The sequence below is a fragment of the Loxodonta africana genome, chromosome 7 (assembly GCF_030014295.1).
Source record: "Loxodonta africana isolate mLoxAfr1 chromosome 7, mLoxAfr1.hap2, whole genome shotgun sequence".
NCBI classification, from domain to species: Eukaryota; Metazoa; Chordata; class Mammalia; order Proboscidea; family Elephantidae; genus Loxodonta; species Loxodonta africana.
In genome coordinates this window covers 1,828,166-1,842,888 of record NC_087348.1, presented here as the reverse complement: position 1 = coordinate 1,842,888, position 14,723 = coordinate 1,828,166, and the positions used below count along the sequence as shown (strand labels likewise).

Below are 14,723 nucleotides of genomic sequence, written 5' to 3'. Positions count from 1 at the left end.
AAAGAGAAATGAAGTACCGATACATGCTACTTGGATGAACCCTGAAAACTTTATGCAGAGTAAAATAAGTCGGTCACAACAAGACAAATATATGATCTCACCTACATGAAATAGTTAGAATAGGAAGTACACGGAGACCAAAGATTACCAGTGGTCACCAGGGGCTGTGGGAGGAAGGGGGAAAGGGGAGTCATTGCTTAGGGGAGACTTAGCTTCTGTTAAGGCCGATGGAAAGCTTCAGGAACCAACCGAAAGTGGCCAGAGGAACTTCCGTCATTTTTTAGCTTTGTGATTTGGGGCACTATTTTTGGAGCTATGGATGCTCCAAGGAGCCTTGGTGATGCAAATGTTAACCAAAAGGTTTGCAGTTTGAACCCAGCAACCACTCTATGGGAAAAAGAGCTGGCAATCTGCTCCCATAAAGACTGCAGCCTAGGACACCCTATGGGGCAGTTCCACTGTGTCACATGGGGTCGCTATGAGTTGGAATTGACTCGATGGCACACAACAGCTACACGAATCCTCCACTGGCAAAGCCTTGTCTTCCTCCCAGAGCTGTTTTCCATGATCCAGTGCACTGAGGGGGCCCTGAGTTAGACTGTCCACGTGGGTCTCCTCCTGTGTAATGGAGGGGTGTACCAATGGCAGCACCAGGCTCATCTCTGGGCCTGAGTCCCTTCCTGTAAAGGACATTCACACTTGCTGTATGTCCTCTCTCTTTGTGTCACTCCTGAGGAGGCCAGTGGTCCCCAACGGCCAGCCCTGTGGACTCTCCGGAGCCCTTCCTGGAGGGAGGTCCAGTCTCTGGAGCTGCTGTCTCCTGTGTAAGCACCTCGTTTCCATATTGAATCCCTTTTGGCTCATAATGGAGCTCCTGGGGGCACGACGGTTAAACTCTCGGCTGCTAACAAAACAGCTGGTGGTTCGAGCCCACCCAGAGGCACCTCAGAAGACAAACCTGGCTATCTGCTTCTGAGAGGCCACAGCCTTGAAAACCCTATGGAGCAGTTCTACTCTGCACATTTGGGGTCACCAAGAGTTGGACTCAACTCGATGACCATTGGTTTTGGGGTTTTCATTTGGCTCTTGATGCCCAGAGTAAACTCGCTGCCTCGGTTGCTAACCACCAAGGTGCTGAGAAGCCTGGCTAAAGTTATCTCCTTCCATCAGGAATTTTTCTCAGATGCCCCAATTTTGTTCAGGATGACACCCAAACTCCTCGGCGCTTCGGTGTCTAACTTTCCTGTGCCTAAGACACTGTCGTCAAGGTCCTCCTTCACCTAAGCTGGAGCACGTGGCCCTAGGAGCCCCCGCACGCATCCCTGAGGGTCCTCCTTTGCTTGACCTCTCATGCCAGGCGGGGAGCCCAGCTTCATCCTGCTGTCTACCCCAGAGACCACAGACAGGAGACCAGAGCAGAAAGCCACGGCTGTTAGTCCCGAGTGAAGAAACGAGTCACAGCACCAAGGATGGATGGGCAAGCACAATTTCCACAGGTTCAGGGCAGGGGTCAAGGCTTGGGGGAGTTAGAGAGAGGCGGGAAGGGAAGGGCCACAGAGAGCAAGCTCAAGGTGTGGGTTTACTGAGAGGGTGAGCATTAGGTCTTGACACACAGAAGCTGAGGGTGGGCTGGACCCTTGAGGGGTCTTCACTGCCTCATGGGCCTCGAAGTTCTTCAGTCAGGCAGGCAGCAGGGAGGGAAATGGCAGGAGAGGAGGTGGGCCGTAGAAGGAGCCCGGTCAGGAAGAGAGCAGAAGAGGGCTCACTCCACCCCAAGGATAGAGAGATCCAAGGCTGGGGCGTGGGAGTACTAAAGCCAGTAATGGAGAGTGAGCCCCAAAGAGCCAGGAGCAAAGGGCTGAGTATCCTGGGCACCCTGTATCAGCAGGTGCCACCTAAGGGCTGTGGTCCGAAGCTCAGATCTTACACTGGCAGCAGATGAGGACACGGCAGCTGGACTGGCAGCAGGATTGCCCACAGCCTGAGGGGCAGCAGCTGGGTTTGCAACAGCTGGACTGACAGCGGCTGGGCTTGCAACAGCTGGACTGGCAGCAGGATTGCCCACAGCCTGAGGGGCAGCAGCTGGGCTTGCAACAGCTGGACTGACAGCAGCTGGGCTTGCAACAGCTGGACTTGCAACAGCTGGACTGACAGCAGCTGGGCTTGCAACAGCTGGACTGACAGCAGCTGGGCTTGCAACAGCTGGACTGACAGCAGCTGGGCTTGCAACAGCTGGACTGGCAGCAGCTGGGCTTGCAACAGCTGGACTGGCAGCAGGATTGCCCACAGCCTGAGGGGCAGCAGCTGGGCCTGCAACAGCTGGACTGGCAGCAGTCACATGAGCCACAGCCCCCCTTGCTGCCCCCCCAAGAGCCACAGCTGGGGCAGGAACAGGATGGCACACAGTAGCACACGGGCACACAGCAGCTGGAGCTGCAGCCCCCACAGCCCCCACAGCCCCCACAGCCCCCACAGCCCCACCAGCACCCCCAGCCCCCACAGCCCCCACAGCCTCCGGAACAGCCACAGCCCATGATTCTGGTGGGTTGAGGATGGGTTTGGTCAGAGGAGCAGGTTTGCAGGACAAGGTGCCATGAAGCGTGTCCGGGACCCCAGGCCTTATATCCCTGCCCAGGAGGCCTTGGAGCACGTGGTCCATCTGTCAGGACCCCACACGGTACTTCCTGGGCACTGCTGGGCTCACAACGGCCCACCCAACACTCACTTTCTTAGGTTTCCAAATTTGGCTACTTCCCCTTTGGAGTAAAAAAAAAAAAAAAAATTTGGGGTGGAACACTATAATTAACCTGATCACCACCTGCCCTCTCCGTTTCCCTGACGTGACAGGCAGATGATGAGTTACTCACAAGCTCACTCCCCACCTCCCAAAAAACACCTTCCCTTGAATGGGCACCATCTTCTGAAAACAAGATTAATGTTGTTTTTGTTGTTAGATGCCATTTATCTGGTTCCGACTCATAACGACCCCATGTACAATAAAATGAAACACTGCCCGGTCCTGCGCCATCCTCACAATCGTTGTCACACCTGAGTCCATTGTTGCAGCCACAGTGTCAGTCCATCTCGTTGAGGGTTTTCTTCTGACCCTCTACTTTACCAATCATGATGTCCTTCTCCAGGGACTGGTCCCTCCCGATAACATGTCCAAGTTACATGAGACGAAGTCTCACCGTCCTCCCTTCTAAAGAGCATTCTGGCTGTACTTCTTCCAAGACTGATTTGTTCATTTTTCTGACAGCCCATGGTGTATTCAACAACATTCACCAACATCGTAATTCAAAGGTATAAATTCTTCGGTCTTTCTCATTCATCATCTAGCTTTCACATGCGCATAAGGCAATTGAAAATATCATGGCTTGAGTCAGACGCATCTTAGTCCCCAAAGTGACATCTTTGCTTTTTAACACCTTAAAGGGTTTTTTGCAGTACATTTGCCCAATGCAATACATCATTTGATTTCTTGACTGCTGTTTCCATGGGGGTTGATTGTGGATACAAATAAAATGATATCCTTGACGACTTCAGTATTTTCTCTGCTTGTGATGATGCTGGAGCCCTGGTGGTATAATGGTTAAGAGCTACGGCTGCTAACCGAAAGGTTGGCAGTTTGACTCCACCAGTCATTCCTTGGAAATCCTATGGGGCAGTTCTACTCTGTCCTAAAGGGTCGCTATGAGTCAGCGAACATCCCCACCCAGTAAAACATCTCGATGGCAACGGGTTATCATGATTTTGTTTATTGGTCCAGTTGTGAGGATTTTTGTTTTTACTTTATTTTATTTATATTTTTATAATACTTTTGGTGCTTAAAATACAAGATGGTTGTAGAAAAAAAGAAACCCAGGCACACAAGGAAAGAACTTGAAATCGCCCATACTCCTACCATGCAAGGGCAATTGGGTCTGATATTGTGATTAACTTCGCCCTATCTTGTCCACACCTGTACAGCTGTATTTCCTTTGAATCGATGATCTCTGGGTGAACATAGTTTTGTATACTGAGCTTTTACCCATGCTATTAAAAAGGCTTGATTTTTCTAAAGATTTTATAACCTCATCTTATCACGTGAATACTCATTAGTTAAGTTCACCTTTCGCCTTCTTGGGGAAATCAGGTTGTTCATGATTGGTGGCTGCTACATATACAGCCGACAACAGTGAGCACTATCATTTATTTCTAAAATCTTTGTCAGTTTCATAGATAAAAAGGACATCTCGTTCATTGCTTTAATTTCTTTAATATTTAGTGAGGGTGATTTTTTTTTTTTGTACTTTAGACGAAGGTTTGCAGAGCAAACTAGTTTCTCATTAAACAGTTAGTACACATATTGTTTTACGACATTGGTTAACCACCCCATGACATGTCAACACTCTCCCTTCCCAAACTTGGGTTCCCTGTTACCAGCTTTCCAGACCCTTCCTGCTTTCTAATCCTTACCCAAGAGCTGGTGTACCCCTTTAGTCTTGTTTTGTTTTACAGGGCTGTTCAATCTTTGCCTGAAGGGTGAACCTCAGGAATGACTTCATTACTGAGCTGAAAGAGTGTCCAAGGGCCATACTCTCCAGGTTTCTCCAGTCTTTGTCAGGCCAGCAAGTCTGGCCTTTCTTTTTGAGTTAGAATTTTGTTCTGCTTTTTTTTCCAGCTCTCTCCGGTGCCATCTATTGTGATCCCAGTCAGAGCAGTCAGTGGAGCTGGCCAGGCACCATCTAGTTGTACTAGACTTAGTCTGGTGGAGGCCATGGTAGATGCGATCCGTTAGTCCTTTGGACTAATGTTTCCCTTGTGTCTTTAGTTTTTTTCATTCTTCCTTGCTCCTGAAGGTGTGAGACCAGTGGAGTGTCCTAGATGGCTGTTCACAGGCTTTTAAGGCTCCAGGCGCTACTCACCAAAGTAGAATGTAGAACATTTTCTTTAAAAACTATGTTATGCCAGTTAAGCTAGATGTTCCCCGAGACCATGGTCTCCACAGCCTTCAGCCCAGCAATTTGGTCCCTCAGGGAGTTTGGAGGTGTCTATGGAGCTACCTTGACCTTTCCTTGTACAGGTTGTGCTGGCTTCCCCAGTATTGTGTACTGTCTTACCCTTCAGCAAAATTATCAGTTATCTATTGTATATTAGTGTTTTTCTATCCCCTCCTCTCCACTCCCTCATAACCATAAAAGATTGTTTCTTTTTGTGTGTAAACCTTTTCATGAGTTTTTACAGTAGTGGTCTCATACAATATTTGTCCTTTTGTGATTGACTTATTTCACTCAGCATAATGTCCTCCAGATTCATCCATGTTGTGAGGTGCTTCACAGAGTCATCATTGTGTGTATGTACCACAGTTTGTTTATCCATTCATCTGTTGATGGGCATCTAGGTTGTTTCCATCTTTTTGCTCTTGTGGACAATGCTGCAGTGAACATGGGTGTACATATGTCTATTCATGCAACAACTCTTATTTCTCTAGGACATTTTCCTAGGAGTGAGATTGCTGGATAGTATGGTATTTCTATTTCTAGCTTTCTAAGGAAGTGCCATATTATTTTACACAATGGTTGCATCGCTTTGCATTCCAGCAGTGCATAAGAGTTCCAATCTCCCCGCAACCTCTCCAACATTTGTTATTTCCTGCTTTTTTGATTTGTGCCAGTAATGCCAGGGTGAGATGGTATCTCATTTTGGTTTTGATTTGCATTTCTCTGATGGCTAGTGATCGTGAGCATTTCCTCGTGTGTCTGTTGGCTGCTTGAATGTCTTCTTTGGTGAAGTGCCGGTTCATTTCCTTTGCCTAGTTTTTAATTGGATTATTTGTCTTTTTGTTGTAGAGGTGTGGATGGTTTTTTTTAAAAAAAACTTTAACATGAATTAAAGTTGTGGTTTAAAATCAGGAAAGGTGTGCATCTAGGTTGTATCTTTCCATCAAACTTATTCAATCTGTATGCTGAGCAAATAATTTGAGAAGCTGGACTATATGGAGAAGAACATGGCATCAAGATTGAAGGAAGACTCACTAACGACCTGTGATATGCAGATGACACAACCTTGTTTGCTGAAAATGAAGAGGACTTGAAGCACTTACTGATGAAGATCAAAGACTACAGCCTTCAGTGTGGTTTACACCTCAACATAAAGAAAACAAAAATCCTCACCACTGGACCAATAATCAACACCATGATAAAAAGAGAAAGTATTGACGTTGTCAAGGATTTCATTTTACTTGGATCTAAAATCAGCCCCCATGGAAGCAGAAATCAAGAAATCAATGATGTATTGCATTGGACAAATCTGCTGCAAAAGGCCTCTTTAAAGAGTTAAAAAAAAAAATGTCATCTTGAGGACTAAGGCGTGCCTGACCCAAGTCATGGTGTTTCTAATCACATCGTATGCGTGCAAAAGCTGAACAATGAATAAGGAAGAATGAAGAAGAATTGATGCCTTTGAATTATAGTATTGGGGAAAATATTTAATATACCATGGACTGCCAGAAGGATGAACAAATCTTTCTTGGACGTACAGCCAGGATATTCCTTAGAAGCAAGGATGGTGAGACTTCATCTCACGTACTTTGGACGTGTTATCAGGAGGGACCAGTCCTTAGAAAAGGACATCATGCCTTGGTAAAGTAGAGAGTCAGCAAAAAAGAGGAAAACCCTCAAGGAGATGGATTAACAGAGTGGGTGCAGCAATGGGCTCAAACATAGTGATGACTGTGAGGCTGGCACAGAACCAGGCAATGTTTCATTCTGTTGTACATAGGGTAGCTATGAGTTGAAACTGACTGGATGGCAGTGAACATCAGAAATTATATTTAGCTTTGAATTGTCTTTATTGCTTTTAAATTTTATTTATATGTTAAGGAAATAAATTCCTTGTGCTAAAGTTTATTTTCCACATGTGTTTAAATGTGAGTTTATTTTATGACGTTTTTAAGAGATGTTTTGGTTTTTCTTAATTTTACTTTCTGCCTGACTAATACATTTAAGTTGTAAAAAGTGTATTTCTGAGAAGTAAAAAGCCATGTGTTGTTTGGAAGAGATGAGAGAAATGGGTTATAGATTCTGACTAATTCCGGGTGCTAATGAAGGATGGAGTGGAAGAGGACTAAGAGAAACTGAGAGAAAGGAAAAGTGACCAATGGGGTTAATTATAGAGTCCAACTCCAGTTTCAAACAATTCCACCCCATAAAACACACTGGATTATGACTGGATCTGGAGCTATGAGCAGCCCTGCATGCTAAGAGCTTACAACTCCCAACTAGGTGGAGTGAGCTCCAGGTTGAAAAATTTCCTAAGACCTAAGAAGTGATATCAGAGCCCAGGAGTCCTAACAACGCTCTCTCCTCCCCTCTACCAACCATGCCCAAAGGCTACATCAGAATTGTACAGAACATCAAGCTCCCAACCCTCAAACAGGAGCTTGGCAGTGAAACAACCCAGCATCGGATGATGGGGAATACTAACAAAGAAGTTTCTCATATCATTTCAACATAAGTAGAAAGTCTAGAGAAGGCTGCCCAAACCTGAGAAAGGTAAAAAGATATCTCCTGATAATAATGCAAAGAAACCATAGAAAAAAGAAGACAAAAGGGGGAAAGGAAGTGAGGAAGGGAGGGAGGGAAGAAGGAAGGAAACCAAAGACAATGCAACACTCCAAATGAAAACATAATATAGAAAACAAAAGTAAATTTTCTACAAATGGTTTGAAATACGTAAGCAAATTCAAAATATGGTTTAAAATTTTTAGTAGAGCTCACAGATGAGATGATAAAACTGTAGAGTAAGCTAAAAATTTGAGTGGAGACCAATGGAAACAAACTGAACACCAGAAATCATTACAGAAAGAATAAATGAACTAGAAAGAGCAAGGAGTAGAATAGATATGGCTAAAAATCAAATAGCTGATATAAAGGCTTGAGATATTCATAGGACAGATGGAAATGCAAAGCTATTAAATTAGCCAGAGGGAAGCAAATATGTTTGAAGGACAGTGATGATCCAGCATCAGTATAAGTGGTGACAACCTCAATAAATGGAGCAGGAAAAAAAAAAAAAAAACATATGAAATTCTCCATGACCTGAAAGAAGATCTGGAAGTTTATCCCAAAAGAGTATAACATGTTTGGGGGGGGGGGGTTATTCCTTTACTCCTTTCTTCTACTGGCTTGTGCTGACTGACATTTCTATTTTTCATCATTCCTTCTTGGAAGTCAGACCTTGGTTTGGACTTCTTCTTAAAGTACATCCCTTACTTTCACTGAGAGCTTGTAAACAATCTCGTTTTTTGCCTAACAACAAATTCATGTTAATATTAGCATTAAATTTAATATTAATTTACTATTAATAGGTATGGAAACCTGGTAGCGAAGTGGTTAAGAGCTCATCTGCTAACTAAAAAGTTGGCAGTTCAAATCCACTAGCTGCTCCTTGGAAACCCTCTAAGGCAGCTCTGCTCTGTCCTATAGGGTCATTATGAGTTGGAATTGACTCGATGGCAACAGGTATTAATAGTATATGGTAGTTTAGTTGGGTAAACACCTCTAGCTGAACAGATACTTTCTCTTCTCCATTTGAAGATATTATTCTTTTCTCTTTTGGCTGCCACTGATGCCCTAGAACAGTTGGCTATCTAATTATTATTTATTTATGGACAAAGAGTTGGATGGCTCCAAGGTAGAGAGCAACAAGCGTGGGCGTTTGGCCCAGAGATGCACAACAATGGCACTCTGACTTCACTTTTCTGCATGCGACTAGGCTTTTCTCTCTAGAAGCACTCGAGGTCTTCTCTTTTCCCTGGTATTGTTTATAGCAACCAACATCAGTCCATGAACGGGCTCTGTCTTACTTGATTTTTCCCTTTCTTCCCCAGTCCCTACTCTCATTCTCTCTTCCCCTAAAAATAAAGAACTCGTGTTAATAGATTTCATATACGTTTGTACATATGTGTCATTGCTGTGTGCCATCAAGTCAATTCAGATTCATAGTGACCCCATATGACAGAGCAGAAATGCCCCCTGTGGTTTCCAAGGTGGTAATCTTCATGGGAACAGATTATCAGGCCTTTTTCCTGCTGAGTAGCCGGGTAGGTTTGAACTGCTGAACTTTCAGTTAGCAACGAAACACCTAACAATTATGCCATCAGGGCTCCTAATACAAATGTCCCCCCCCCCCAAAAAAAAGAAACATTGCCGTTGAGTTGACTCCAACTCATAGCGACCCTGTAGGACAGAGTAGAACTGCCTCATTGTGTTTCCAAGGCTGTAAATCTTTACAGAAGCAGACTGCCATATCTTTCTCCCAAAGAGCAGCTGGTGGGTTCGAACTGCTGACCTTTCAGTTAGCAGCCAAGCACTTAACCACTGCACCACCAGGCTCCTAGTATACATATGTGTATGTCCTTGTGAAATTTATAGTGTATGTTTGTACCTTTTTATTTTCACTAACATACGTGTTGTGTTACAGGTCTTATTTTGTCTCATACTTTCTCTTGCTGGGCACTGTACTCGTAAAACTGAAGCCATATTTCTTTATATAAGCTCAGTTTGTTTTCTTCTCTCTGATACAGTTTTTCAGCATACGGGTATACCACAACTTACTTGTCTGTTCCTAGTTATAGACATCATTCGTGCTCCCAGCCTCCTTGTGGCTGTTCCTCTGGGGGGCACACCATAGTTGCTGCATCTGTAAAAGGGGCTTACTCTTCCAGTACTTCTGTTACGGCAGCCCTAGGTAACGAAGACAGGGTGGGAACAGAGTGGATCAGGTGAAGGGGTGGAGAAGGTCAGGTTTGGGTGGTGCTGGAAGCTAGGCCACTATTTCAAATACCAGCAAGATCACCCAGTGTTGGCAGGTTTCGTGGAGCTTCCAGACAAAGACAGACTAGGAAGGAAGGCCTGGTGATTTACTTCTGAAAATTAGCCAATGAAAACCTTATGGATCACATCACAGCATTGTCTGACTCACTTGCTTTGGGCGTGTCATCAAAAAGGATCAATCATTGGAGGAGAACATCATGTTTGGTGAAAGAAAGGGCCAGTGAGGGCATGGGAGATCCTCGGTGAGATGGATTGGTACAATGGCTTCAAGAATGGACCTAAACGTGCTGGCAATTGTGAGGACCAGGCAACGTTTCATTCTATTTGTGCAAAAGATCGTCATGAGTTAGAGTCGACTGGACAGCAGCTATCTATCTACAGCCCATGGAATATGTGAAACATACTAAAAGATAATTGGTTGTTTATCTGAAATCCAAGGCTAACTGGGTGTCCTGCATTTTATCTGCCAATCCTGCCACCAGGGGGGTGGGCTAACGAGTAGATGAGAAGGCAGGCAATGAGGAGAGACATCCAAGAGGCATAGAACAAAGATCTCTGTCACCTGTCACAGGTGGAAACTTTTACGTGGAGCAGGTAGCAAGGCTCTGGAATAAGCACTTTGCATCTGTTGTCTCAATTAGTGCTCAAAGGCTTCCCATGAAGTGTTACATAGACGAGGAACCTGAAGACAAGAGAGGTGAAGCCCTGGTTCCAGGGCCATCAGCAATGCCCCTTGGGGCAATAGGACACAGGGCCAGGCTCACCCCACCCAAAAGAACTGTCCTAGAAAAAGACACTGGGCAGGAGCAGCCCAGGATCCCAGGCTCAAAACCACCTCTCAGGACTCAGTCACTGAGCAAGCCATGGGTTCTCTGTGCTTCCTTGCCCATCCCCAGAAAGGGGAACTCACAGGCCAGACACCTGTTTGTGTTTACTAACATGGCATTCCACGAGGTGACTGACAGCATGTTCAGTAAAAGCACAAGGTCGGCGGAAAGTACATGGAGTTAGAAACAGTGCAGGAGGGTTCCCTGCGAGAGGCACAAACAGGGACCAGGAAGGGGCCCTGTGTCCACAACACACCTGACCCCTCAACAGGGATATAAGAGCTCCTGGCACAGGAGGCTCCGCACCTGAAACTTCCTCTCTACCTGTTCCTTTGAACAAACCCATCCTTGACTCACCAGAATCATGGGCTGCTGTGGCTGCTCTGGAGGCTGTGGGGGCTGCGGCTCCAGCTGTGGGGGCTGCGGGGGCTGCGGGGGCTGTGGAGGCTGTGGGAGCTGCAGCTCCAGCTGCTGTGTGCCCGTTTGCTGCTGCAAGCTGGTGTGCTACTGTGTGCCAGCCGGTTTCTGCTCCAGCTGTGACACCTGGGGGGGCAGCAAGGGGGGCTATGGCACCTGTGGCTGCTCCCAGTCCAGCTGCTCCAAACCTTGCTGCTGCTGTTCAGGCTGCGGGCAATCCTGCTGCCAGGCCAGCTGCTGTGTCCCTGTTTGCTGCCAGTGCAAGATCTGAGGCTCTTACCACATCCCTTAGGTGGCTCCCACAGACCTGGGCTCCCCAGGAAGCAACCAGTGCTCTGTCCTGTATTCCTGAATCTCACCTGTGGGCCCAACCTCCTCTGGCTGCCATGGCCTAATGTCCAGAGCCCCCAACTCCCTGAGGTCATGGGGGCCTCCCATGCCCCCTCCTCCCCTTTGTTTCCTGATTTCACCACTCAAGCCATCTCAGGACTCCAGACCCCACATCACCCGGTGAGCTTGCTGGGGGCACCTGAGACTGGACACCCTCTGACTCAGCCATTCCTGGCTCCTCCCCCGGGCCCTCCACCACTTCCACTCCATCCTGCTCTGACCCACCTGAACTCAGATCTGTGAGTGTTAGATCTAGAGGACCCAGACGCATTGAAGACACTGAGAGTCCCAAGGTCCTCTCCTGAGGGGGCAAGGGACTCCGGAACATTCTCTTCTTTCTTTGACACGGCCACACCTTCATCTGTCCTCTCTCATTCTCTTTGTCAAATATTGTCTCTGGATCTTCTAGATAAATGTAATCCACACCTCCCAAAAGTTTACACTGCGATTCTTTTCTTTTAGTCTCTGTTTGCTTAGAAAAATGTACCATCCTTACATAGTTGCACCACACACCTTTGAGATACCCTCACCTCCAACCACTACCACCATGTTCCAGTCCTTGGGTCATGGCTTCACCGTCTTCTCTGTCTTGCAGAACACAGCACCTGGAGCCACCTTCGGCTCCTCCTCATCCTCAGTCTTGTATTAACTGGTCTTCCTTGTAGGCCTATGGATATTATCCTATCACTGACAGCGTTGTACTTCAGGATAGATCTTGAAGTGTTGTTTTTGATGATGAATGCAACACCATTCCTCTTCAAGTTGTCATTCCCAGCATAGTAGACCATATGATTGTCCAATTCAAAATGGCCAATATCAGTCCATTTCAGCTCATTAATGCCTAGAATATTGATGTTTATGCACTCTGTTTCATTTATGACGATTTCCAATTTTCCTAGGTTCATACTTTGTACATTCTAGGTTTTGATTATTAATAGATGTTTGCAGTTGGTTCTTCTCATTTTGAGTGGTGCCAAATCAGCAAATGAAGATCCCAAAAACTCGACTCCATCCACGTCATTAAGGTCGACTCTACTTTGAGGAGGCAGCCCTTCGCCAGTCAACTTTTGAGTGGCTTCCAACTGGGGGGTCATCTTCCAGCACTATATCAGACTAGTATTCAAATTTATGCACAAACCACTAAGGCCAAAGATGAAGAAATAGAAGATTTTTATCAGCTTCTGCAGTCTGAAATTGATCAAACATGCAATCAGGATGCATTGATAATTACTGGTGATTGAAATGCAAAAGTTGGAAACAAAGAAGAAGGACCCGTAATTGGAAAATATGGCCTTGGTGCTAGAAATAATGCCAGAGATTGAATGCTAGAATTTTGCAAGACCAACGACTTCTTCACTGCAAATACCTTTTTTCACCAACATAAACAGTGACTATACACATGGAAGGAAACCCTTGTGGTGTAGAGGTTAGGCGCTATGGCTGCTAATCAAAAGGTCAACAGTTCGAATCCACCAGGTGCTCCTTGGAAACTCTATGGGGCAGGATCATTGTAAGTAGGAAGTAACTCAACGGCAGCAGGTTTGTTTGTTTTTAATGCACATGGACCTCACCAGATGGAATACACAGGAATCAAATCGACTACAACTGTGGAAAAAGATGATGGAAAAGTTCAATATCATCAGTCAGAACAAGGCCAGGGCCAACTGTGGAACAGACCATCAGTTGCTCATTTGCAAGTTCAAGTTGAAACTGAAGAAAATCAGAGCAAGTCCACGAGAGCCAAAGTACAACTATGAGTATATCCCACCTAAATTTAGAGACCATCTCAAGTATAGATTTGACATGTTGAACACTAATGACCGGAGGCCAGATGAGTTGTGAAATGACATCAAGGACATCGTATGTGAAGAAAGCAAGAGGTCATTGAAAAGACAGCAAAGAAAGAAAAGACCAAGGTGGATGTCAGAGGAGACTCTGAAACTTGCTCTTGGGTGTCAAGCAGCTGAAGCAAAAGGAAGAAATGATGAAGTAAAAGAACTGAACAGAAGATTTCAAAGGGCGACTTGAGAGGACAAAGTATTATAATGACACGTGCAAATAGCTGGAGATAGAAAACCAAAAGGGAAGTACACACTCAGCATTTCTGAAGCTGAAAGAACTGAAGACAAAATTCGAGCCTCATGTTGCAATAGTGAAGGATTCTACGGGGAAAATATTAAATGAAGCAGGAAGCATCAAAACAAGATGGAAAGAATACACAGAGTCATTATACCAAAAAGGATTAGTCAACATTCAACCATTTCAAGAGGTAACATATGATCAGGAACTGATGGTACTGAAGGAAGAAGTCCAGGCTGCACTGAAGGCATTGACAAAAAAACAAGGCTTCACGAATTGATCAAATACCAACTGAGATGTTTCAACAAACAGATGCAGCGCTGGAGGTGCTCACTCGTCTATGCCAAGAAAATTGGGAGACAGCTACCTGGCCAACTGACTGGAAGAGATCCATATTTATGCCTATTCCCAAGAAAGGTGATCCAGCTGAATGAGGAAATTATCGAACAGTATCATTAATATCACACGCAAGTAAAATTTTACTGAAGATCATTCAAAAGTGGCTGCAGCAGTCTATCAACAGGGAACTGCCAGGAATTCAGGCCAGATTCAGAAGAGGATGTGGAATCAGGGATATCATTGCTGATGTCAGATGGGTCCTGGATGAAAGCGGAGAATACCAGAAGGATGTTTACCTGGTTTTATTGACTAGGCAAAGGCATTCGACTGTGTGGATTATAATAAATTACGGATAACATTGCAAAGAATGGGAATTCCAGGACGCTTAACTGTGCTCATGAGAAACCTGTACAGAGATCAAGAGGCAGCCACTCGAACAGAACAAGGGGATACTGAGTGGTTTAAAGTCAGGAAAGGTGTGCATCAGGGTTATATCCTTTCATGCAACCTATTCAGTGTGTATGATGGGTAAATAATCTGAGAAGCTGGACTACATAAAGAAGAATGGGGCATCATGATTGGAGGAAGACTCTTTAATAGCCTGCCATAAGCAAATGGCACAACCTTCCCTGTTGAAACCAAAGAGGACTTGAAGCACATGCTGATGAAAATCATACACCACAGCCTTCAGTATGGATTGCAGCTCAATCTAAAGAAAACAAAAATCCTCACAACTGGGCCAATAATCAAGATCACGATAAATGGAGAAAAGATTGAAGTTGTCAAGGATTTCATTCTACTTGGATTCACTATCAGTGCCCATGGAAGCAGCAGTCAAGAAATTGAACGGCAC

General features: G+C 45.3%; 1 protein-coding gene across 1 annotated transcript; it reads left to right on the top strand.

The window, feature by feature from the left end:
* The first annotated feature begins 11,009 nt into the window (after window positions 1-11,009).
* On the top strand, window positions 11,010-11,333 carry LOC111748844 (keratin-associated protein 5-7-like). The gene has a single exon (XM_023541569.2). The coding sequence runs from the start codon at window positions 11,010-11,012 to the stop codon at window positions 11,331-11,333; it is 324 nt and encodes a 107-aa protein (XP_023397337.1).
* Window positions 11,334-14,723: the final 3,390 nt, after the last annotated feature.

Coding starts and splice junctions, on each gene's coding strand:
- LOC111748844 (XM_023541569.2), top strand. CDS start 11,010: ATGGGCTGCTGTGGCTGCTCTGGAGGCTGTGGGGGCTGCGGCTCCAGC.